Here is a 27,880-nt window from a genome sequence, read left to right as displayed (position 1 = left end):
TTGTAAAACAGTTATATTACCGGTTGTTCTGTATGGTTGTGAAACTTGGACTCTCATTTTGAGAGAGGAACAGAGATTAAGGGTGTTTGAGAATAAGGTTCTTAGGAAAATATTTGGGGCTAAAAGGGATGAAGTTACAGAGAATGGAGAAAGTTACACAACGCAGAGTTGCACGCATTGTATTCTTCACCTGACATAATTAGGAACATTAAATCCATACGTTTGAGGTGGGCAGGGCATGTAGCACGTATGGGCGAATCCAGAAATGCATATAGCGTGTTAGTTGGGAGGCCGGAAGGGAAAAGACCTTTGGGAAGGCCGAGACGTAGATGGGAAGATAATATTAAAATGGATTTGAGGGAGGTGAGACATGATGGTAGAGACTGGATTAATCTTGCTCAGAATAGGGGCCAATGGCGGCCTTATGTGAGGTCGGCAATGAACCTCCGGGTTCCTTAAAAGCCAGTAAGTAAGTAATATCACTGGAAAGAACATGTTTATAATAGCCGATTTATTAGCTCACCTATAATATACATAATATTATGATCTCGAAAAAGACAAGTAGACAAAAAGACAGACAGAATAATGCAGTATAACTGATGAACTAGCAGTTTGGTAGTTCTTTTACTTAACGTTTAGCCTATTTTTAATTATAGATAATTCTGAGAGATTATGAGATGGTGAATATGAATGTTTTTTTTAAGTGGGTTAAATGAGGGGTAGGACAAACCTAAGTGCTCTGAAGAAACCTACGGATCTAGGGCCAAGCCAATTCGTTGTCTGGGACATGACTTGTACAGCGCTGAAACAACGTTCTAATGTCAATTACTGTGAGTATGCACGTACGTATAATGTGTGTGAATGTCGTCAAGGTGACGCAAGTCGTTCAAGAGGTGCGCGTGAGGCACATACGTAGGCCTACGTACAAAGCTGGTTGTGTGTACGTATATAGCGTCTCTGGAACCTTCCATTCCATATTCATAAGTAATTACATCTGATTAGATACCCTACTCTAACTTCCCTTTAGCATGCTCAAGGAATGTATCCGTAAAGTATATTGATTAATATATCTTTGGAATGGCTCATCGTCACCCGAACGGCTGGAGCGTCGGTTTCCCACGCAAGAACACGAGTTGAAATCCCGATGAGACCAATTTGAAATTTGTAGTGTATAAAAAGAGAGTTGGGGTTTGTTTTCTCGAGATCCTCCCATTTCCCTTCTCGTAATGTCATCATTTCTTCATCCACAATTTTACAAATAATAAATAAATAAATAAATAAATAAATAAAGTCCACACCTGTGGAGTAACGGTCAGCGCGTCTGGCTGCGAAGCCAGGTGGCCCGGGTTCGAATCCCGGTTGGGGAAAGTTACCTGGTTGAGGTTTTTCCGGGGTTTTCCCTCCACCCAATACGAGCAAATGCTGGGTAACTTTCGGTGCTGGACCCCGGACTCATTTCACCGGCATTATCACCTTCATATCATTCAGACGCTAAATAACCTAGATGTTAATATAGCGTCGTAAAATAACCCAAGAAAAAAATAAATAAATAAATAAGTAAATAAATCAATCAATAAATAAATACCGGTAAATAAATAAATAAATAAGTAAATAAACAAATAAGTAAATAAATAAATAGGTAAATAAATAAACAAATAAATAAGTAAATAAATGCATACATAAATAAATAAAATAAATAAATAAACAAAAAATAAATAAAACATAATAAATAAATAAATAAATAAATAAGTCAATAAATGTGTGAAAAAGGTCATACTGCAGCACTTATTGTCCCCTCTGCCTGATTATAATACTTCGATTTATGCTTACGTTTATTTTAGAACCTTCTCAAATGGCTATATGGAATATAGAGTAGAACATTCTACAATATCAGTTTAATGACTCTCATTGTTTCATTTCATATGTTATATTTTCATTGCAATTTACATTTTTTTTACTTCAATTGTTTTATTATTTTCATATATTGTATTTTCAATCCAATTTAAGGGGAGTTAGAGCTACTAATAGGCTATGTTACTCTTGTGTAGGTTCCTAAATGAATGAATATTTTTCACTTAATTACTCCAATACGCTATTTGTAACAATATACAATAGGTAATTTATTATTTTAGATATGAGCATACATTCTGTGAAAACCTCTGGAAAATGGTTAAATATGTTGTGCTTTAATTCCGTCGTACAAAAAATCCATTGAAGAAAACACACAAACGTTTGTTACATTGTGTATGAGTCTACAAGCCGTATTGACATCTTCGCTATCCTGACAAGATCAACAACTGGATTCATAATTGATCCAACTGTAAGGATGGAAACATACGAAAATCAACCGGTTGAGGTACATCAGAAAAAATGCGATATATACAACCGATTATACCATACTATAAGTAAAAATATCATCTAACGTCGATCGAAGTTATTGGATTACTGATTGGTGCTAGAGGGATAATCACAAAAAGATTCGCTCATTTTTGCATCAGTCTGATCTAGAACAAACTCTTGTTACTATAGCAACTCCGTCTGTAGTGAAGGGATCTATAAAAAATCCTAAGAAACTATCTCTACACTTGAATAGACTAATCTCTTTCCTATGGCGATCTGCTCTCTTAAGTTGGGTCCTGCAACTGGTGCTGAATAAACGAATGCGATCACCTGTAGCATGAAGAATTATACTATATTAGGAAGAATTGACTGTTATCAATGATGATTTGTTTAATCGTTTTCAGTTATTTATAATTGTATTATTTTCTTTTTTTCCTTTTCCATTGTTTTATCTTTTCCATTATATTTGTTTACCTTTTATTTTTTTTAAATACTTCTATGGTAGTCTATGTTTGTCTTTTAGGCAGCTCCACTTGGAGGAAGCTGAATGAATAAAGTTTATACAAAATAATAATAAATTATTTTCCTACAGGTTTCCGAAAGATATCAAAACTGTGATTTATACAGTAGTTGCCTTTGGGTATGTTCCTAAGTAGATCGCTATCTTCATCTATCATTCGGATATATCTATAACAATTCAGGTATTAGGTAGTTCAGCAAGTATTCTGTCAGGGCATTCAACCATCCTTAAGGAAAGTTTAAATTTTAGATAACTTTACGTTATCAGCACTTATCAGTGTTAAGGAGGATTAAGTACAGAAGGTGAATTTTCATACAGATATCACTAACCGACGTCAATTCTGCAAAGTGGGCGAGTCTTTCAAGATGTATGATACGTTATCTGGGTATTTCTGCGTGCAATAATGTTGCCATATTGCGTAACTCTGTTGAAAGAAACGTACACAGTTTACATTATTGGCTTATTTACATTTCGAAGCAGGAAGTGGATCTCATTTTCGATATTGGAATCAGTATCTAGGATTCGGAAAAAAGTATCTTCTGAACTAAAAGTTTATTATCTTGAAAAAAAATTACACTACATATTAATAGCATCTGAAACCATGAATTTTGAAAGCCTCTAAGCGAAATTTGCAGATAATAAAATTATTCGCAAATCATACATATAATCTTACTTACTTACAAATGGCTTTTAAGGAACCCAAAGGTTCATTGTCGCCCTAACATAAGTCCGCCATCGGTCCCTATCCTGTGCAAGATTAATCCACTCTCTATCATCATATCCCACCTCCCTCAAATCCATTTTAATATTATCCTCCTATCTACGTCTCGGCCTCCCCAAAGGTCTTTTTCCCTCCGGTCTCCCAACTAACACTCTATATGCATTTCTGGATTCGCCCATACGTGCTACATGCCCTGCTCATCTCAAACGTCTGGATTTAATGTTCCTAATTTTGTCAGGTGAAGAATACAATGCGTGCAGTTCTGCATTCGTACATATGAGCCGTTGAGAGCAGAAGTGGTGTAAGTCAAAAATGGGTAATGAGTAGACTTCGTTGAATTGCCACACGCAGCATGCTATCAGGTTGCCGATGTACGGTAGTATAGAGGAGGTGGGCGGCCGCCCGGTCTCGTAGTATAAGCAGTTCATGTTAAGAGTTGTGACTGATCCAAATAGATAGAGCAGCTACAGCTAATGTATACCTAAGTAAGCACTTGTTTTTGCATTACTGTGGTTGGAATAGTCAAAGCTTAACATATTTTGTTCAGTGCAGACAAGAATTCAATCAAACATACTACAATGAGAGTGTTGCTGTTCCAAATAATTGCCCCTGGAATACCCTTATCTCCGCAGCCAGTCTTGACCCGTTGGGGAACGGGGTTGGATGCTGTTAATTATTATGCACAACATTACGGCAAAATAATGGAGGTAATTGGATAGCACAGACAGTTCCGCTGTTGCTGCTGTAAAATCATTGGCTTCTGAACAGCTATTGGAAGATATTCTGTTCATTGATTCTAATTTTAAAATCGTGTCCAAAAGCATCATCCTGTTAGAATCGCCTAAACTACAACTCTCAGAAGCCCTTAATATAGTGGATAAAGTATCACAAACCGTTATCCAAAATAAAAATTCACTAATTTCAGAAAAAATGAAATGTAAGTTGAGAAACATTATTGCTAAAAATTGTGCCTATTCACAACTTCGTATTATAAATGATGTACTATCGGGTCACGACAAGACATCTGAAGTAGTGACTTTCCGTTCTTCAAATATGTACGTATTACATCGTGTGATGTTGAACGTACATTTTTCCCAAAATAAAAACTGTTTAAGTGACCGTCGGAGGAGGTTACTTTGCAGTCGCTGAAAATGTACGTAACTCTTCACTGCAATGCACATATTCAAGGATGATGTGAGTATCTTACATTAAATTTTAAGAATTAATATATCTCACTATAAAATAATTGTGTATTTACATGTTTAGACATTTCCTACTTCAATGATCATTCATTACAGTTCTTGAATGCAGCATACAGGTTTTATTGTAACCGCAGTATACTGCTCAGTGTTTACATCAGAGGCATACTCAATTCGTTCCACGCCCCCTTCTCATACAGTCTATACCGCGTGCACAGTAAACTTTGCGATTCTTGTGGCAATTCCACGAAGTCTAGTAATGAGGGTTAAAGTAAACATTCTGTAAAATACAGCGTAAAGTAACAATTAATATTGAATTTACTTAAACTATTAGCAGTCAGGGGATAGCAAGAAGGTTATATTAATTGCTACTTTGCGCGGTATTTTACAGAATTTTTACTTTAAACCTCATTACCCAATTTTTATTTACGCCACTTTTGCTCTGAACGGCTCATATAATCTATGAAGAAATTATACAGCTAAAGTGTACAATAAGGTTTCTTTATCCTTTGTACGGAGGAATGGCCCGAAGGAGGCTAGCACTACATCCTCCAATGAACTTATTGTGATTTATCACTCTTCTACTCAGGAATGACTTTTAAGTCCGAACGGTCTCTTCCTTTGTAAATATCGTGATTCAGCTATGTGATGCCATCTGTCGATTTAACGATGTACGATTAGGATTCCGATAAAACCCCCTAGAATGCCCTTCCCTCCCTCCCTCGGAGAGCGTCAGGAAGTCATAATACTGCAATACCACAGTCTACTATATACAGTCGCGAAGCTCAATATGTAGTAAAAATGCAAACATGGGTAGTTGCCCACCACTAGGATCGCTACTATCACCTCATCATCGCAGATATCTCTTCTAGCAGCCGACAAAATATGTTACACTTTCATTGTGTTCTTTTGGAAAAATTAACACCTTCCTTCCATTATTGAAATATTATATGCATAAAGTTAATTTATTATTTTAATGAAGTACAGACGTGGACAAATTATTAGCAAAATTGAACATTTTTATTATATATTTTTACAAAATATGATTCTTCAATTTAGACTATAGTTGACATTTTTGTGTATTTCCAAATTATTAGCAAAATTGAAAATTTGTGTTGCATATTTTTCAAAATTTAACTCCTCAATTTGGACTACATTTGATATTTTTGCATATTTACAAATTATTAGCAAAACTGAAGATTTTTATTGTATATTTTTACAAAATTCGATTCTTCAATTTGGACTAGAGCTGACATTTTGGATATTTCCAAATTATTAGCAAAACTGAAGATTTTTTATTTATATTTTTACAAAATTTGACTCTTCAATGTAGTTGACATTTTTGCTAATTTACAAATTATTAGCAAAATTGAAGATTTTTATTATATATTTTTACAAAACTTGACTCCTCTATTTAAACTACAGTTGACATTTTTGCATATTTCTCTCTACTATAATGATGGAAATATCCAAAATTGTCAACTGTAGTCTAAATTGAAAAGTCAAATTTTGTAAACAAAATATCATAAAAATCGTCAATTTTGTTAATAATTTGTCCACGTCTGTATATTAAATTCCACCATAAACTCGAAGATACCTGCAAGAAATAAGTTAATATAATTTTTGTTTGTGCAAAACGAACTGAAATTTACTATAAATAGCTTCACTCATTCAAGATTATAGCGATAATTAACTATGAAACCAATAAATATTAATTTGCATTTCTCTTTACAACAATAGTAATGGAAATATGAATTAATGGAGTAACTTACGTGTACCGGTACTTGTAGTGTAGGCTTACGTAGTTAACAAAGTGGAATGAGGTTAAGCAATAATAATCACACCAGAATTGGAAATAAAACGTGATCAATAAATTTTATTGTAACAGACTTTTTCTACGTCTCTAGTAAAGCAATAAATAAAAATAACAACAAAATTAACAGCTATAATTAAAAACATATCCTTTGAAGAAAAAGTAGGCCTAAGCAATAATAATCCCACCAGAATTGAAAATAAAACGTGATCAATAAGTTTCATTAAAACAAACTTAATTTTTCTACGTCTTCAGTAAAATAACTCATAAAAATAATAACAAAATTAATAGCTACAATTAAAAATACATCCTCTGAAAAAATAGTAGACCTAACCTTTATTTCTCTGGAAATTTAGCAGCCTAAGTGACAGAACTTTAACCGGTATCTAATGTCCTTTCGGTTAGACTGAAACATTTCATTGTAAATTTAAGGATATAATGTATTCTAACAGTCACAAAGAACTACAAATTAACAGTTTTGTTTCTGCACAGCATTCTTGTGGAAACCCAGGAACCTTTCTGAATCTTTCGGAAATCGGAAAAAAGATAACTCTGGCCTCTTTCTCTTACTGTTGCTACAATTTATAGCACTACAAACGTCTCCTCCTTGTCCCATATTATTATTCCAATTATTATATTTTAGCCATTAACATTTTCATTACAACCAATAACGAACATTTCACAAGCATCAATGTGAAATACGCAATGCGCTAGCACTCGATAGAAATACGACACAGTCCAAAGTCGACCATGGACAGTCTATTGTTTCTAGTTGCTAACTGCTTGGAGCGCTTTACCACGAGATTTGCAAAAAAACACCTGAAGCTTCGCGACTGTATATAGTAGATTGTGGCAATACGCCGCACAGTTTTTGGTGAAAACTATTATTTGTCTTTGTTGGCCACAAATACGACTCCATCATCGGGATTCGAATCCGGGGTGCTGTCATCGTAAGTCAATTCTGTGTCATTTGAGGTATCATGACGGCTAACAAGCAAACATTCTCATGGGGGCAGATTTAAATAATATATTATTTTTTATTCCACCATGTTAATAGTGTCAAAACAAGTGCTTGTACAAATTTTGGCCAGTCGAGCGTAATTACGAAGGCCGTAAAGAAAAATAAGTTTTCCTGGAGCCGTTTAGAGAAAGAAAACATAATTTCATTGGAAAAATTTATTGGAACAGATATAACAACCGTTAAACTATTTTTCAACATATTCCCCACTATTTGCAGCTAAAATTAAAGGGTGAGGGATAACTTGAAGTTCTACTCCTCACTAGATTCTCTATTTGTTGCGCGAACAGTACATGTGTTACTGTAATTTTAGGTGAATGATAACAGTACGGTAACTTAGATTAAGATATTTATCTGTAATAATTCCACGAGTGCAATTTAATAAGATTATTCATCGAATAAAATTAAATAACTTGCAAATCCAAATCACTTACGTAAATGATAATAATTATTATAAAATACAGCAATAAGACATTGTTAAATTTCCTTATAATAAAATAATAAAAAAAAAAACAAACTGCTATCTATCACGGTATACTAAATGCTATTGCCAACTATTCAGAGCGGAAATACGAAACAACAATACTTAACCTCAAAAGTAAAATAAGCTGAAATATGAAACGAGAGATGTACAATGTCGATATCTGACGCCTACTTCGAGTACGAAACAGCTGACCAGAATAAACCAAGGAGGAAAACAAAACGTGAGGCAGATACAAAATACTGCGGACGAAGGATTAGGGAAACAGCCGGAAGTGTCTGAAGTCAGGAGCATAGACAAGACTAATGGAGGAAATGCAAGAGAAGACATGAGAAGAACGAGTGAAGGAACGAAGCGACTACCAGATATTAGTGATTGTGAGGACGGAATAGATAGGGCTTTGGAGAGGTTATTATCGAAGAAGAAGAGTGCTAAAAAGTGAGTGCAAGAAAGTTAGGGGTGGCAATTGTGTAAGAAAAGGAACAGAGAAGACAGTGTTGAGTGTAAGAAGATAGGGTAAGAGTGTAATAAGATAGACTGTCAAACAATGAATACAAGAGAATTAAATTTAAAAAAAAGAAAACATCTGAACAAATGTGAAGTGGAATGAGAGAGAAATTGCAAGTGTAATTAAGTGAATTAGATATTTCGTGTTTTTCAATGTTATGGGTTGGGAGTAGTATCAGGGGTACTATAACTGTAGGAGTATGATAGAAATATATGGAAAGAGATAATAAAATAGGAAATTTAGGAGTGAAGCGAAAAGAAAGAGATAAATATGTAAATAAACAGAGGATAGAAAAAAAAAGTGATATAAGTGTTGTAAAATAGAGTAAACAGAAAAGTCAGAAAGTAATGAGGAGAAAATAGCGGGAAAACAATGATTAAGAGTAGGTAGGATTTGAGGGTAGAGAAGAAAATAAATAAATAACACAAATTATTAAGGAAGGAAGATGCAATATTTAATAGGTGAGAGAGAAATGGAAGGGAGACAGTCTAGGTAGGAGGGAGAGAATAGAAGAGGATAGAGGGGAAAGGACATCTAGCAATTCAGTCATAACAGAACATTAGAAAGTAATCAGGAAATTCTCGGCAAAGAATACATTAATAGAAAAGAGTTATATGTATTAAAGTGATGGTGGATCGAAAAACAGAAATGTGAATTGTAAAGCTGACTGACAAATAAATATCATATCAAATAAATATCATATCATATCAAAATAAGCTGAAATGTTACATTAACAGAATGACGGAACGAAATGCTTGTACAGACAATTATTTATTACTGGAAGATACAGATATTGAAAACGCAATTTTCAAACTTAAATTTTGTTGGCATTTCTTGATTTTCTGTGATTGACACTGAAGTGGACTGGACTGAGCTGTAGGTAGAGGAAGTAGTAGTGGGATGGGTAGGAATTCGTAATATTTCTCTATGATCGATGAATGATGCTGTTTACTTATCTGCAGATGCGGTTTCAGTGATGCTGCATTGGCGTGACCTATCATTTTCATTAATTCTTATTCCTGTATCTCAACCTGAACCATATTTGATACTGCTGTTGATTGGCCAGAATGATTTATATTGTACGAGACGTCTTATCGGATAAGACGCATCCTTACAAAGCGTTTTATCAAAAAAACACAACTGTGATTGGTTGATTTTAAGGCGGTTCTGAAACGTTATTGGCAAATATTACAAATTCATCCTATAAGTTGAATTGCCATTAGAATAATGTATGATAGTTTTACATGCTTCAGATCTGATGTGATAAACGCAAGACAATCTGAAAGTAAGTTTCAATTATAAGTCAACAATGAAATGTTATGGTGTAAACAAACCTGCTTACGAAAAACCACATAGTGACGATTTGTGTTGAGACACATCATACTTCACACTATTTTCTTGGTACCTCCTCGAAATAAATCTGGCTTTAATAATGACAACAATAGACCACTACAGTCTAATATATACAGTCACGAAGCTCAATACGTAGTAAATATGCATCCATTGATAGTTGCTAACCACTAGGATCGCTACTATCGCCTCATTAGAGACAATGCGAAATAGTACCGTCACAGTCTATTGTTCCTAGCAACCTCAACAACTCAAGCTTCGTGACTGTGATACTACTATGTACTATTTCGAACTGATCGTTATTCTGGAATAATTTTCTTCTTAGTATTTAGGTGAAAATAACTCTAAGGGTAGTCCAGAGTATTGGAAAAATGTTGAATTTTCCATCCATTGTTTAACCAGAATTTTCGTGACATTTTCAGTATACAGTTTACAAAGAAGGCTAACATTTCTGGACATTGGTTTACTTTTAAACATTACTTTCTTGACCTCCATCTATTGCCTCGTAAAGTTTTTTTTTTTTTTTTTGTCGAATTTGTCTTCATTCTGTATATCTAAGCTACATTTTGTTTTTTTATATACATATTATTTATCGAGATATTTTCGTACCCCTGCCTGAATTTTACTCATAGGCCATATGCACCAATCTCGTGTAGTAATGACCACCTGTTAAAATTGCCACTTAACTTGTGGTTAAGCATTTTTGCGGTGCAACACCTTGGTTAGGACTAGAGAATCTTAGATCAGGCTTTAGAACCGGTTTATATTTGACCGGTCAAAGAACATTCGGCTTTGTGTCCACTCTGTACTTGTACGGGATTCATATCATATCATATCGCTAACACTGGTTTATGAATACGAAAAACGTAGGTTCGCTGATCATCCACCGGAAGCCCGCGCTAAGAATGTCTATGAATACGGCCCATAAAGTCTTAATTTTAGTCACAGTCTAGTTGAAATGTATACAGAAGAAGTTTACAATATAGTCTACTAGTACAACACAAAGTTTTAATATCAATTTCATGAAGCGTTGTTGAATGTCATGAATTGACCTACAGAATAGAAGGCGTGAGAAATTAGGTACTTCTTTAATTTGGCCCTAAATAATCTTATGTTTCGAGTTTCATTTTTATATCCATAGGGAGGCTATTAAAAATTTTACTGTCATATAACGCACTCCTTTTTGATAGCACGATACACTTGCCAATGAGTATGAAAGTCTTTTTTGACGCGTATTTATACTGTGAACTAGTGAATTAGTTACAAAGTTTTCACGATTACATACGAGGAAGATTATTAATGAAAAAATATACTGACAAGCCATTGACATTATGCAGTTTTTTTTAAATAGTCCTACACGATTCCCTAGATTTGGCACCTACTATTATTCTAATTATTGTGATCACACTCTTCAATTATAGACTAAAATAAACATGATATGTATCCTGCTAATGTTCAGGAAGAATGTCGTAACAAGGATTGCAGTATAGGCCAAGGAGAAGACCTAGACGTTGTTGGAAGATAACCTCTGAGATGAACAGCATGTGATTTACTTTGATGATGATGATGATGATGATGATGACGACGACGACGATAACAGGTTTCATGGAAATCCGAAAATTCTCATTAATTCAAATATCCACCGAAATACACACAATAATTCTATTTATTCACAAATCTGGTAATTACTCTTTGTCAACATAGAATGAGTGATGGAAAATTCGAATTGGGACACTTGCAGAGTGATATTTGGGAGGCGGAAGAGGGAATAATTCGTTATGAAACGAATTGAGAAAAATCAGGAAAATAAAAATATTCTGTCCTGAAATGTAATACACAGTTAATAAAAGTTAACTCTTAAATTGGTAATGTATCCTATAGGATACAACAGGTTAATAGGCTATATGCTATAATTTTAATAGAACAATAGAAAGAGAATTTGGTGAATGTTACTTATGTCCCGCCCACTATAGGAGACATAGGCCAGTTTTACACTAATCCTAAACATTTAGTATAACTTGTTGCTTGTGTAGGCAGTCTTTTACATTAGATTTGCGAAAATTGGTTTATAGCGCAACATTGGCAGTGACAAAAGTGTGAAATATTCGGGTGAAACGAGCGTTGAGCGACTTCCGCCGATTTTGGAATAGACACCGACGCACTTGAACTGCCAACATAGAAAACAAAAAATCACACTCAATCGCTTTCACCTTCATCTTGACGGGATAATAAAAGCCTAAACTAACCTAACCTAAGTGCGTCGGTGTCTATTCCAAAATCGGCGGAAGTCGCTCAACGCTCGTTTAACCAATATTTGTTCAGTGGGCGGTGGATACTCTACATTGACCGAAAATTGGTAGGAAAATTAAAATTTCACAATACTATAATATTGTACAACATATAAAAATATGGACATTGCGATAGTTGTTTTCTTTACGGTCCGACACGGTTTAATAAACTAGTGTGAGAAATGAAGCTTTGCCAAGTTAAGGGTTAAAAATGAAATATTGACTTTTTACAGCAAATTAAGTAAAATCATACTTGAACGTACCTCGTCCGTGGCGCCGACAGTTGGCATGTTTGACGTCTATCTTCTGGCGCTGCACACTGAGCACTATTAGTTCCGCCACGAGAGTTCGACAAGACTTCCCTATACGATAGTTCGGAAATGCTGCACACGCTTCTATACGAGAGCAATGCAAGAGTAAATAAGCAACCAGTTTCATTAAGATTATAGACATCATTTCATCGTGAGTAATATGTATTAAAGTTAAAACATATCTTCATTTCCGCATTACGTATCGTAACAAATCATTAATTTTCAATATTATCTTACTCAGGCTACATAAAAAAATTTGCGTTATACAATTACAGATTCTGTACTTTTGAAGGTGATGATATAGTGATGATAAAAATCTCGATTACTGGTGCCGATGTGGTGGTAACTTGATTATGCTAATGGCAAAGGTTTATGGTAATGGTGAAGATGATGGTAGTGAAGATGATAATGACTATGGTGATGTGTTAACGAAGATGACAACCGTGATTAGTGTTTTTTTACTTGGTTATTTAATGATGCTGTATCAACTACGAGATTATTTAGTGTCGATGGAATTGATGATAGTAATATGATATTTGGCGAGATGAGGTCGAGAATTCGCCATAGGTTACCTGACATTTGCCTTACGGTTGGGAAAAACCTTGGAAAAAGCTCAACCAGGTAATCAGCTCAAGCGGGAATCGAACCCGCGCCCGAACGCAACTTCGGATCAGCAGGCAAGCGCCGGTGTGACGACGATAATAGTGATGAGAAGACTTCGAAATTGAGGTCTCAGTAGGAGAGGTACTTCATTGATATTACTCTGAATAATATAATATTAAAGATAACAAACAATAGATAGTGACTTAATGTTTATCTTTTCGTTACTTTTGAATATTCGATTTAGCTTTATTGTATTGTGCCAGTGAGATGTGATGGTTACAATGTTAGGCCTAATTCGAGTCCTTACGTTTCCTATAGTTACAATGCTGGTCACTGGATCCTAGGTTCGCAGGTTCAAAACTCGGCCGAATGTGATGGGTTTCAAAAGGACAATAAAATATTTAGCATGGTTTTCCCCGAGAGGTAACTAACGCTATGGGTCCCATGTCGTAAATTTACGGCACGTAAAAGAACCCTCTCCGTTATAGAGAGTTCTAGGCAAAATTTGTTATTCATTTCTCTTTCATGTTGAATTTCCACTCTGAATAACCTCTACAGTTGAAAGGTTGTTCAATGGAAATACTATTACTACTACTGCTAATCTCAATTCCGTGTCTGCGAGAATGATAAGTGGTTTACATATGAAGTAGTCGATATTTAACGTTCTTGTAGAAAATTGGCTTTGAAAATAATTCCTCCTCTGGTTGAGTGCAAAAGAAGGCCCTACGGGCTTAACTTTGCCAGAATAAAGAGCTTTATTATTATTATTATTATTATTATTATTATTATTATTTAAGTTTGTATTTGTAATATTGTAGAATATTGTAATATTATTTATTCACGCCAAGTTTACACGGACATAAATTAAAATATTCGTAACTTCAGGACTCGTTTGTTGTTGTTGTTTAGTCAACTGTCCGGAGACAGGTCTGAACCTCACAAATGATACCAAGAAGGCACCACTTGTGAGGCAACTAGGCCAGGAGATAATGGGGTAGGATGGCCAGTTCCCTTTCCCCCCCCCATTGCATACATCGCCTACTAGCTACATATTACTAGTATTCTTTATAAAGTAGAAAGTAAATAAAGAAAATAATAGGCTATTGATGTATCATCACTGCCAAGCTGACAACAATCAATAACTTAGGAATTACACATCTTATCTCTTAAGCCTGCTCAAGGCTATGGTTATTATTACATTTACAATCAGATCTCATGCTTAACTGGGGGAGGTGTGACTATATAAACTCTTGTAACAAAGACAGCAGAGCAGGTTTAGCGTGGCTAAGATTGGGGGCATGGAAGGGTAATAAAATTGTCAACGAAAAAGGGGAGCATCTTTGTCCGCTTTGCAAAGAAAAGGACTCCTGTAAGCATATTTTATTACAGTGTGTCGAATTGGAACATGTATGGAGAAAATATCTACCACCCTCGATGCTAAGTCAGAATAGAAGTTCGTTTGCATGTCTTGACCTCATGGGGAATAGAGAATGGGAACAAAAGATTGGTTTGTTCTTCTTGAAGGCGAGAAAGAGTAGAACTTCAGCTGTTGAAGTTTGTGACGCGAACTGAGGAAGGGATAACAGTATTCACCCAACTGTACACTTTTATGTCTTTTAGGTTAGGATATATTATATAATGGGATTTACTGTGCCGTTTCCATTTTAATATGTGTGTTCTTTTAGAGAGTAGTTGGATGTAATCATAGGTGGGGGAGGGGAACCTACAAAGGAGGACTTCTTTTGGGTACAAAGCACGTACGTTCAGAAGACCAGTGCATTGGATTTTAGAGAAAATTATAATATAAAATCTGTATGTATAATATTTCTCAATAAATCCATCTATATATCTATTATAATCAAGATGCAAGACAAGCAACTCGTCAGTGCGACCAAGCGTTGAGCCGTATCGAATGAGGATAATAATAATTTTATGTATGGTATTCTCTATCTAGGATTCTATCTCCCCCTAGCAGAAATCTTAATTCGCACCCTATTTTACATGTATACGAACAATTATTCTTCCTCTGACAAATATCGTCAAGATATATATATATATATATATATATATATATATATATATATGAAGTTATATAAAATCTTATATTTCTTGACAAATAACTCGCTTCATTTACATATATTTTCCAAATTTTAAAAGTCCTGAATATTTCCATGAACTTCGGCAAAATTTGTAGTGCTGTACTCAGAGTGATTATGTCGCATTCCGGTTTGCCCCACTCGTTTCTGCTAGCCCCTCTGTGAAGACTAGTGACTGATAATTATAACGTGTAATGTTGTATGAAGTGCTAGGTTGTATGGTCACTACATCATATTTTGTGATACTAGTCATACAAAATGTGAAGAGAAAAGATAAGGAATACAACAACAAGGCAGATAACGAATGTAGAGAAAAATATAATGGAAGTTACATATGAAAAAAAAAATTAAAATGATATGGACATGTTAAAAAGATGGAAGATAGAAGAATATCAAAGGGAATCATGCGAATGGAACCAGAAGGAAGGAATAGGAAAGAAAGACTTAATGAAAATTGGATGGACGGAGGAAGAAATTGTAACTGAAAGGACTACAAAATCCAGATACATTGGATAGGGAAAAATGGGAGAAAAAAATTAAATGAGTAGCATGACGCTTTGTTTGGTCGAGGAAAAACTACAGCACTGTAGAAAGTCCTATAACAGAGAGAGAGATTATTTATTATTCAATTAAGATAAAAAAATTCTTATTGCGTAATGTTTTAATAGAGTGTGTAATATTGTATAAAATGCTAGATTGTAATGCTACTACATAATTTGTGATACTAATCATACAAATTGTGATTTTAACGTCAGATAACGAAGACAAATTATGTGAAGATAAATAAAGCTTAGGACGATGTCAGTTTGTTGATTACGAATTTATTGCCACGAAAATCGTTTGTGACTTTGGTATATGTTATACAGAATTAAGTAATTTAATTTCGAATTAAAATGAAGTTAAACATCTTAAATTACGCTCATTGAAAATTTAGGCACAAATCTCGAGGAATAAACAAAAACTAAATTTACTCATCTACGCGTTAATGTATCATGGAGAGTAATGTACAATAAATTTTGAGTAAATTGGCAAGAATAGAGGAGACATTGAACGTTACAAGATATTAAATTTATATAAAATGAATAATGTTCAAGTAGACCACCTCTGTGGTGCAGGGGTCAGTATGCTGTCTCTTATGCAGAGGGCCCGCGTTCGATTCCCGGTCGGGTTGAATTTCCTAGTTGAGGTTTTTTAGGGGTTTCTTTCAACTGTCAGTCAAATGCCACGAAATTCGGGCCACAACATCCCTGAATATCACCGGCCTCATTCGTCACCGAAATCATATTAATTACAAATCAGTAATACGTATACAGTCACCATCTATTTCACAACAATAGAACCAGTCTCAACAATAGACAATAGTACACAGGCCTTCGGATTTCACCAAAAATTTAATTCGCGATATGACAAAAGATGTTAAAGCGAGCATAAATAACAGTGAGAGAAAAAAATGTTCAAGATGAAATACGAGTACTAAATGTGTGGTGAAATTTCATATATTTTCATCAACCTATTTTTGCGAAAATATGTGTAAATTGAACATTTATAAGTCAAGTATTGACTATAACATCGTAATATATCTGTTTTTATATTAAGCCTGAGAAAGGTTATTCCTCCTCTTTCCAAGAAAAGACTGTTAACTGTGTTTAAAAATTTTGCCTACGTTTACGGAAATATGTGGGACTTTTAAAATCTGTAATAATAATATGCGTTACAAGAGCGGTATGTTGAAGTTTTCATGTTCGAGGAAAAGTTTGAAAAAGCAAAACGTAGTTGAGCTTTTTTAATTTCCGAGAATTGAAAGAAAACGTACCGCTCGTGTATCGTACATTATTTTGTGCGAAGATCGTTTATTACATATCTGAAAGAGGAATTTCTAATTAATTGCAATGAAATCTCCATCTTGGTTTCTGTTCAATGACGGCAAATTTGCAAAACAAAAATATCTATCTTCAACATTGTTGCTTTAAATTGTTTTCTGTGTTTACTATACTCCAGCAGGCCGTGATATACGTCTGTCTTTTTTCCCCCCAGTCTATAAATGCGAACTTAAAACAAACGGCTTCCTTAATGTTACATGCATCACGAATGCAGTAAGTTTAGTGGAGTTGTAGAATTTACTTAATTTTTGTAAATATTTAAAAACAATAATTAAGAGTGCAATTCAGGTGAAATTGCAGTGGTAAGTTTCCAATTTATAATTATTACTATATTGAACGTCTCTAAAAATAATATGTTAAAAGCCTAAAGCAGTAAAATCAATATGTCACTTAAGGGGTAAGAAGAGGGAAACTGTTATGTGTGTTAGGTTGGGAATACTGAATGTGGAATTTTAGACTTACCGCGAATTGGTTTTGTGCGGAAACCAAGCAAATACGCACGATCTCGCACAAATTATGTTTAAATTAAACGAGTTATTTGTCAAGAAATGTAAGATATATATAATTTTAAAGGAGTCCTGAAGTTACTAATTTTTTCATTTATATACGTGTAAACTTGGCATATAGATACATATAGAAATAATCGAAGTAAGTTAACAAGGATCGGTAAGTTAACACATTAGTCTGTTTCAAGAGAAACAATTTAATAAACGAAAGGATGTTGGAGTCTAAATAGAGAAGCTTAATTTACCACTGAATTGAACTTTCGTTTAATTCACTTTCCTTACGTCACTCGCACGAACTGTCACAGTTACGACTGACCCGACTTCCTGGCTGAATCTAGGTTAAAATAGGTCGTTACTGCACTGTTGCAGTGTCAAGCGATAAGCAACTTGTTCCGCGAACCAGGTACGAGGAGGCGTGCCACCTATAGCGCGAATTCCGGAACAATCGAGTGCGACGTAAACACGCCTTCCACCAACACTTGAGCACAGGCACAAATCTCCACTACCAGAACTATGTGAGAAAAGTGGCAACCCGCTATTTTTATACTCGAGAACTGTTCAAACATTTTGTAATCCCCGTGTTGATAACCACGAAACAGTTTCGCATCATGACTGGAGATTAATACAGCACGTACGCCGTCTGGATTAAAGGCTTAAAAGTTACGTCGGATTGACTTTAAACGTAGGTGTTTTAAGCAATGGCCTAACATATCTAAATTATATTCGAGACTCTCAAATAGAGACTTAAAAGCATGGTTAGGGTTTACAAAAATGGAAAACATGACATTTTATTCGAACAATAAGGATTTTCCGCAAAAGATTAGGACATGATAACGTGACACGTGACGTCATGCTTATTTTCAATATATATAATTTGAACTGGTAATGGAAATTACGGGAAAACGGCTGAACGGATTTTAATAAATGACCCCTCATTTTGAAGCTTGGAACTCAAGGTTTTCAGAAAAATAGTAGTTTTCAGTGAAATGTCAATTTTTCAACATAATTTTTCTATTTTCCAAAATCCATCTGTCGTCAGTTTTGAGTACTAGCTAATTGCATTTCAGAATAAAACAAAACACACACTACAGTAAACAATATTACACGAAGGCCATGATCTGCAAGGATGCTGACATATTTAGAGCTCAAATTAAATTGGTTATTAAAAACTTTACTTACTAAAAATAATTTACAGGTTCGATTCTGTGGTGTGTAATTTTCTGGGTACAGCTGTGTACTGGATATTAAAACTACAAAACTTGAGGTGGTTTGATGACATTATTACCATTAGAAATGAAATATTATTGTAGTTAATGCCATGATGTGACTATTTTTCATTAATTATACATATTAATGCTATATTGATGATATGAAAGTGAAACGTTTTGAGGTTATATAAGTAGACGTAGAGAATAACTTAAATTAGATTTTGATTTCTATATTTTATTGAGTGGCAGCTGTATAGTATAAGTTACTGAAAGCTATAAAACTTACGTAAGATAATAATATTACTAAAAATCAAATATTTTATAGCTATTAATCAAGTGGAGTTGGATCTTTTTTCATATATTTAATGGCGGTGTGGTGTAGATATTTATATGCGTGGTTCTCTTCAGTATTGGATCGAGAGAGAGTATCTTTCATTATTATGGAAGCAAATAACTTTCAGATTGTCTGGTATTCTTCATTGGAAATAAATCTGAAAAATGTTTATTTGAACGTCTAATGAACTTAGTTTGCAGCATTTGCTGCACAAGCCACTAGTTTTATATAATAAGGTTTATTGTTAGTCTTCGGGTCGATTTCACCAAACTTATTTAACTTTAATGTTTACTTGAAGTCGTTTTAATTGACACTTAAAGGGACAATGCATTTCACCAATACAAATTGGACTTTAAACTCTCATTAAACTACATTTCAAGTTAATTGGTCGATATTTGGTCATTTAATTAATTAATCGTGCATTAACGACAATAATTTTCATCATGGCGAGGACAAAGATAGACTTGATATTAAAAATGATGATTTCTTGCCTAGATAGGTGAGGATGATTTCCGAAAGAGAAGATTATTTTAATACAATGGACGAAAAAGATTAACAAATGCGGTTTAGGGTAAGCAAGACATAAGCATTGTATATTTTGAATAGTACAGAACTGGTAATGACGATTTTCTCAGGATTCTCCACTTCCGTCAACAATACATATTTTATTCCATCAAAAACCTGGCATTCAGCTGGTGTTCGAAGATTGTGTGCAATTTGGTGACTGCTATAGGCATACATCTTACCAAGTCATCCCTGGTAAAGAATTAGAAAATGAAATTACGGAATAAATAAAGCAGTGTACCTAGTAACTTTTAGTCGGTTATTCAGCAACGTTGTGGCTTACTACTTATATGTTATTTAGCTTCCATGGACTTGATAACAGCGAAATGAGGCCAATGAATTATCCGATCTTCGCCTTACAGTTGGGAGAAACCACGAAAAGAAAACCAACCAGATAATATCCCCAAATGGGAATCAAATCCATGCCCGAGCGCAGTTCCGGATCAGCAGGCAAATGCACTTACTGCGTGAATGTAGTTATTAATTTTAAGAGAGAAGAAAGTAAAGAGATAAATGATAAGAAATAAACAACTGAAGAAAGAAAGAATAAAAATTGAACTAGAGAAAGAAAATAAAATATAGAAAAGAAAGAAAACTATAGAAAGAAAGAAAAATATAGGAAAACTGAAGAAAAAAAGTAGAGAAACAAACTAGGAAAACTAAACAAAAGAAGAAAGAAAGAAAGAAAGAAAGGAAGGAAAGTTATTCTAAAGAAAAAAGGAAATTGAAGAAAACTACAGAAATAAAGAGAGGAAGAACGAAAGAAAGAGAAACTAAACTGAGAAGGATGAAAGAAAACCAAAAAAGTAAAGACAGAAGCAAAGAAAGTGAAATACAAAAATTTAGATAAAAGTACAGGGATAATAAAAAGAACAACAAAAGAGTAAAAAATAAGAAATATGAGTACAGAAACAAAGGCAAAGAAAAGAAGAAAATAGAAGAAAAGACAATGAAAGGACAGAAATAAAAGTAATAAAATGGAAATAAGCAAATAAGAATAAAAATGATGGAAGTATCGAGCGAAGGAAAAGAGAGGATAATATTGGAAGAACGAAAAAAAGAGACAAAGTTTAAAGAGAAGTAGGGCTATCTAGGTAAATACAAATAGGCTATGTGGGTAGATTTTTGTGAAAGAGTAAGAAAAATGGTACAAAAAGAACTCTGTCATTTTCGCTCTCATTATGAATTCGTCCAGTACAACTACATAGGTCTTACATGTAATGTAAAAATAAAATTTCAGGGTTTTAGCAACATTACTGATAAATAACTTGAATATACAGAAGTTCACCTTGCGTAAGTTTGGCTAGCATCACGTGTGATCACTCATCCGGAATGGCACATGCTATGGAATCGTCCATTTCTTCCTAAGTATCAATACAATATTACTTCAAATTAGTCACCTTGTGTTGATAACTAATCTATTTGTGTATTTCCCAAGGCCAGAGGAGCGTGTGGAAAAGAATATTTTTCACAAACTTTCCTTCAAGACGGTGGTTTCCATGGTTCCTTCTCCTCTGCAACTTGAGGGCTGGAAAAAGCTTCATTGCTTATTCAGTTTTTTTTTTTTTTTTTTTTTTTGGTTACACAATCTTGTACTGTCGATGCCGCAACACTGAAAATTTTGTGGTCAATTAGAACCTCTACAGTGGCTATGCATTGCATGCTAGACCATTAGCTTGTCGTGCAGGTGGTCCAGGTTCCTATTCCCACTAAGTCTGAGATTTTTCAATGACTATTACACTTTTACTACGTCATACTACTTTTGACCAATAAAACGGTACGAAAGGGCGTCTTTCAACCTATCATGACTGCTTATCCCACAATGTTATTGCTTCCTTAGCATTTGTTTAATTTTATCGCTTCCCTAGCATTTCTTTAATTTTATCGCTTCCCTAGCATTTGTTTGTTTTTATCACTGCTCTAGCATTTGTTTCTTTGTTTGGCAACATTTTAAACTGCAAATTCTTTACAGTAGGCCTATATAAAACATGCTTTGCGATCGTAATTTGTTTCCCGCATAGATAGTCGACTGAAAATGGCGGCTCCGTTCAAACATTTTGGTGAAGGTAACATTAGTGAAATAGAATTTTTGTAAGTCAATTAATATCTCTGTTTTATTGTATTAGCGTACTTTATTTCTTCTATTCTTTATATACTTTCTCCTGTTTTTATCACCTTCCTACCATTTGTTTCTTTGTTTACCAACATTTCAAACTGCAAATTCTTTACAGTACTATAAAACATGCTTTGTGATCGTCGTTTATTTATAGCATAGACAGTCAACTGAAAATGGCGGCTCCTTTCAAACGTTTTGGTGAAGCTAACATTAATGAAATAGGATTTCAACAAGTCAATATTTTTTATGCTGGACCATGCCGAAATGTAGTAATTATACACCTGGTAGCAGTCCTTTAATGCATGTCGTTAAAGTACACCTATTCATTAAAGTTCAGGTTTTCGAGTATTCTCGGATATTCAATTAAAAGACAACGAGGGAAACGTCACAGAGGCTGGAAATCCAATACTGTCGCAGAAGGTTATGTTCTGTTACTATAATAATTAGCGTCAATTGCAAATAATATTCAAATAAATTCAATTTATCATCTCGTTTTTCAATTCTAAATCAATTTCCAGGTTATATCAAAATTAGTTCATGTTATTCTCTAAATTATATCAAGGTCAATGACATTATTGTTCCTCGGAAAAAATCAATACTTTCGCGTCTGCACACATCTCACAATTTACGAGCTTGCACAAGGTCACTTCTGCTCTTCAGTGAGATGCGAATAAAATGAATACTTCTGAATAATTTCAAATTAGAAATATGGTCGAGCATAAAAAGTCGTATGAAACTTGCCTATAATGGTAATTAAGACGCTCGTATGAAAATTATGAAACTCGCTTGCGCTCGTTTCATAAACAAATATACTCGCGTCTTAATTACTGTTATTATAGGCTCGTTGCATAATGTACTATTATTGCATTAGAGTACTTTATTTCTTCTAATCTTTATATACGTCCTTCTAATCGTGTTCGTGTTCCACTCGCAGATTTATAGATAAAATCAAAACCTCTAGTAAGATTACTGTTGAAAAATCAACAGTGTAATCATCAATTGAGAATGGATGTCTACGCGGTCTTCCACCAATGCGCCGGTGACGAAGAGACCCATCGTCTTGAAGGTGCTGATAAAGTCGAGAAAATATTGTGTGGTGAGGGTGATTTCTGTTTTGAAACTGTTGTTAGTACATGTGGAGAGCTCTTCTTCCGTTTCCGCGAGCCTCCCCATAACACATTACCATGTTGACTAACTCAGGAAAAGTGTAGACATCCATTCTCAATTGATCATTAGACTGAACTGAAAGAAAAAGGTATTGAACATTAAATGTAAACAAACAACAACAACCACCCTTCTCGTCTCTTAAGCCTCGTTCACACTTTTCAAGTAGGCTAACTTGAATTCAAGTCACTTGAAAAGACGAACTTGAAAAGTGTGAACTATGTTTCAAGTTAACTTGAAATCAATTAACGGCTTGAATTCAAGTTTCAAGTGAAGTTGGATCCCTTTCTACTTTTTACTTGACTTGAAAGGACATTTTAAAAGTGTGAACGTCACTTGATAACTTGAATTCAAGGAGAAAAGCGCGGGAATTTAAATTAACAGCTGTTTTAAGAGCGTTAAATTAACAGCTGATTGTTTTTCTGTCCTACTGGGAACGTAAACATAATAGGAAACAGCAGTAAGTGAAATAATGACCAAATATTTGAGTTTCTGCAGTTGTATAAAATTCACGAAGGCCTGCGGATTATAGAAACTGCAAAGTTTCGTAATAGAAATGCAAAGGAAGCTGTCAAGGAAGGAAGAGTTCATTGAAGAACTGAACAGCAGAGATTTTAACGTGGCCACAGATGAGATAGCCTATGAAAGACAATAAAAAAACCATTAAACTGTAAATAGAGAAGAAATGAGGAAGATAAGAGAGATTAAGAAGAGAAAAGCGTTGCTTGAAGGGATGACATTTATCGCCGAAACTGGCATAGTTAAATGTGGTTGATAGATTTTTTTTGGGAACTGTAACAGCTTCAAGATAATCGTTTTCAATTATGGTAAATCAGACTTGCTTATATTTTATTACATTTGCGATAATAATTATCAAATCTGCTTGAAGATTTCACTAATTCTATTTGCAATGGCCAATGGTCGTATATTTCTCTTACTAATCTAATTCCTAACCCATACTAAACAACACGTCTTTCATTTCTCCAATATATTTATCATTTCCCTGGCTTGGGGGCTTGCTACTACAGAAATTCCTAATTGCACAACGTCCATCGACGCCATTTTATCCTACTTGAAAAGAAAATAACTTGAATATGTCTGAACTGCGACTTGAATATTTTTATTTATTTTATTGGGTTATTTTACGACGCTGTATCAACATCTAGGTTATTTAGCGTCTGAATGATATGAAGGTGATAATGCCGGTGAAATGAGTCCGGGGTCCAGCACCGAAAGTTACCCAGCATTTGCTCGTATTGGGTTGAGGGAATACCCCGGAAAAAACCTCAACCAGGTAACTTGCCTCGACCGGGATTCGAACCCGGGCCACCTGGTTTCGCGGCCAGACGTGCTGACCGTTACTCCATAGGTGTGGACTGCGACTTGAATTCAGGTTACTTGAAATCACGTGACTTGAATTCAAGTTACTTGAAAAGTATGAACGAGGCTTTACAAACATCTCAACAAACAAACAAGGATGCACACATTCGCATACATTGATATACGCCCGCGCAAAACATTTTCAACGGAAACTTCGAAACAATGCTTCAGAAGACATAGGTTCTTTTAACAAAAAGGGCTCCTTATTGTTAGATCTATCATCCTTCAGAGTTTGTCGCAGAGGTTTTGAATCACCCTGTATATTCCGTATTTAGGCGGAAAAAATCCAGGCATATTCCTCATTGCATAACGCTTTACGAAATTGCGTGAGAATCGTAATGTTGGGGTTGTAACGAAGTAGACTAAAATTACAGTGAGAAATGCACCTCTATAGCCGAATGAATACGCACAATTTTTGTCTTTTGTCTGGGAAATCCTGTTGGATCTCATTTTTCATGTCGGAAAAAAAAATCAATGAAAAATGAGCTGCTTCCTTAAATATGATGGATGATATAATTCCACGTCTCACAAGTATAATTTTGGTTTCGTCACCTCGTGGATTGCAGACTCAGGGTAACAATCAGCCACGGAGCGTGCCTCGTTAATTTCCGTACCGACGCAATGCATTTCTCAGTGCTCCTTCCTGTACTGCGGTTAGGAAACTCGCCGCTGATAGCTCGGTGACGCAACAAGGAGATAACCGACAATGTCATGTGACGCAGTGAAGGTCAAATTCAGCAAAATATTAATCAATCTTAAGTTTTTACCCTCTGAAGATTATTTTCAGGGATTTGTGTTTGCTTTGCACCAAGCTGGCCATATATTTTATCTATTCTCTTCGCTTCGTCTGTGCATAGAATTCAATTGAGTGTAGTATGCACACACTTAAGCAATTATTATCTAGTATTACAAGTGCAATTTCATAATTATACTGAAACCGAGCGAGATGGCTCATGCGTATCGCATGGGACTCGCATTCGGGAGGTCCGTGGTTTGATTCCCGGACCGACTAACCAAACTGGTTTTTTCTGTGGTTTTCCACAGTTACTTAGGCAAATGCTGGGTTGGGATTTTCATTGCCACGGTCCAGCTTCCGTTCCCCTCCCGTGTAGAAAAAGAATTTAGATTTTCATATTCATATCATCCATCTTTTTCATCTCATTCAATAGCCATATTCAGCTCAAGACGCATGTCTTCATCCGCTTACGGGAGGGGGCGTCCTCTCTACAACCGTACCTGAGATCCCAGCCTTCCGCAATATCTCGGCCAGGATTCATTCCTTAAGAGCACTTCCAAAGGCACTTCGACACCTTGGAAAGGCCGTTGGAATGGATCCTGTGCTACTTGGTCACTTTGGCGGTGTGAACTTAGAGCGGGGGAGGGTAGGAGGCCCCCATGCGACCGGTGGGCTGGTACACCTCATCCTCATTCATCCCATACACTTCAGGGTGCACAATAGGCCTCAATATGGCCGACGTGCAAAGGTTCGTCCTAACCCGCCCATAGTCACTGTGACCTAACCTAACCTAATTGTACTGATGTTAATCGACTTCATGTTCTTATTTTGAATGTTAAATAGACAAGCCCCCTCGGATTATGCGTGTTTTACGAAAATCCGTCCGTTTTCTTCTCTTCTTTAACTCGAATAACCAGGCATTTACTGTATGCTATTTGGGATATCTAGATTTCAGGGGCACAACTACCAAGTGGCTAGACTGGCAATTGTCCAGGAGCCCACAAAGTGAAAGGAGTCCACCCTTTATTATTATTATTATTATTATTATTATTATTATTATTACTTTTTACTTGGTTATTTAACGATGCTGTATGAACTACGAAGTTATTTAGCGTCGATGAAATTGGTGATAGCGAGATGGTATTTGGCGAGATGAGGCCGAGGATTCGCCATAGATTACCTGACATTTCCCTTACGGTTGAGGAAAACCTCGGAAAAAACCCAACCAGATAACTAACCCAAGCGGGAATCGAACCCGCGCCCGAGCGCAACTCTGGATCGGCAGGCAAGCGCCTTAACCGACTGAGTACACCGGTGGATTATTATTATTATTACTAAGTAATTATATTTCATATACAGTAAAACCCGGATTATCCGTCACCCTATTAACCGATTGGTGGATTATCCGACTGTCTTTCTCTCTCGCAGAAAAAAATATTTAGTATTGTACATTATATATTAGTATCAATATTTTCTACAGAGTGTTTTTTTACAAACCTTCACCCTTACGCATTATGGCGTACTCTTCTAACTGTTTAACTTCTGTGCAAAATGTCTTCTACAAGCGTTAAAAGAAAACATGTTGTACTACGTAAAAAAGTGCAAGTAATTGAGTAGTTTCGGAAAAGAGAAAATGTGGTCCATCTCACATCACAATACGATAGGAATTACAACTGTAGGCTATTGAAAAACAAAATACAAACTGTATAAAATTTGTACATCTACAACATGAGAACTCTAACATTCCTATCTTTCCACAGACAGTCGTCATAAGGAGCTTTCTTGGCCATTAAAAACCCGTCGTTGAAAACCAGACTTAAGTACAATAAATAATGTTTTAATAACTGACCTATCGAAAAATCGAACAAGAATTGTAAAAAAAATCAGACTTAAATTAGTGAACTTCCGATCCACTACCTAGCGTATTAAAATAAAAGACCATGGAGGAAATTACGAAAATATCATGTACTTAAATTATGAAAACTTTTTATGGTAGGCTACGGATTATCCGATTTTTTCGATTAACCGTTCACTCCACCCCCTTCATTACCACGGATAATAGAGGCTCTACTGTACAGTATTTCTTTTGCTTGTTGTAATACCAGTCTTAAATGTATGTTAAATACATGGCATTCATTTCTGTATACATAATGCATTGATCTCTGACATTTATGACTTGAAATAATAATATGATACAAAATTTAAACGGTATTGATACGTTCGCAGATACGTACAGAAAAGCAGACATTTCTTCAGCATATTCGTGAGGCATTTTAAGTATGCGATCGGCACTTTGTCTTATAAGTGAAAAGTCTCTCTTTTACACTATACCTAGTGAAAAATCAGTTCCTTTCGTCCAGTTTCCGGAAGTCTGTACAGCTTTGATGTTTGTTTCTGATCATTCCTGTTACAACTACCAGTGCGGAGCGTTCATTTTCCACACTTAAAATAATCAAAAGCTATCTGAGAAGTACCATGGTTGGGGGGGGGGGGGAATTACAAGTTTTATCACTTCTATGCATCGAGCAGTTCGTGACTAGGAAGCTTAACTTCTGAGTAATAATAGGTAACTCTGTCGAGGTGAAATCATGAAGAAACTAATTTTAAGTTATGGATAATATTATACGTACCGTACATTTATAAAATTTAAATATTAGATTGATACAAAAGTTCATAGCGTTTTTTCGCTGTGACAAAAGTTTTTATTTGATATGAATAAAAGAAGAAATTAATCAACAGTAATC

The 27,880-nt window shown here is 35.1% G+C and overlaps 1 protein-coding gene across 3 annotated transcripts in view; it reads right to left on the bottom strand.

The window, feature by feature from the left end:
- The window catches only part of Hex-A (Hexokinase A), a 204,455-nt gene that overhangs the window by 134,927 nt on the left and 41,648 nt on the right, over window positions 1-27,880 (bottom strand). For 2 of the 3 annotated variants that reach the window (XM_069814573.1, XM_069814753.1), the window contains exon 1: window positions 12,502-12,633. The exons of the other annotated variant lie outside the window; for it this stretch is intronic. In XM_069814573.1, the coding sequence (XP_069670674.1) occupies window positions 12,502-12,528 (27 nt within the window). In that variant the 5' untranslated portion in view covers window positions 12,529-12,633. Of the gene's footprint in view, window positions 1-12,501; window positions 12,634-27,880 lie in introns of those variants that run through there. 3 annotated transcript variants of the gene reach the window in all.

The sequence above is a fragment of the Periplaneta americana genome, chromosome 1 (assembly GCF_040183065.1).
Source record: "Periplaneta americana isolate PAMFEO1 chromosome 1, P.americana_PAMFEO1_priV1, whole genome shotgun sequence".
Classification (NCBI taxonomy): domain Eukaryota; kingdom Metazoa; phylum Arthropoda; class Insecta; order Blattodea; family Blattidae; genus Periplaneta; species Periplaneta americana.
Note: the sequence above shows the minus strand (reverse complement) of the source record. Positions and strands in the feature narration are given on the sequence as shown.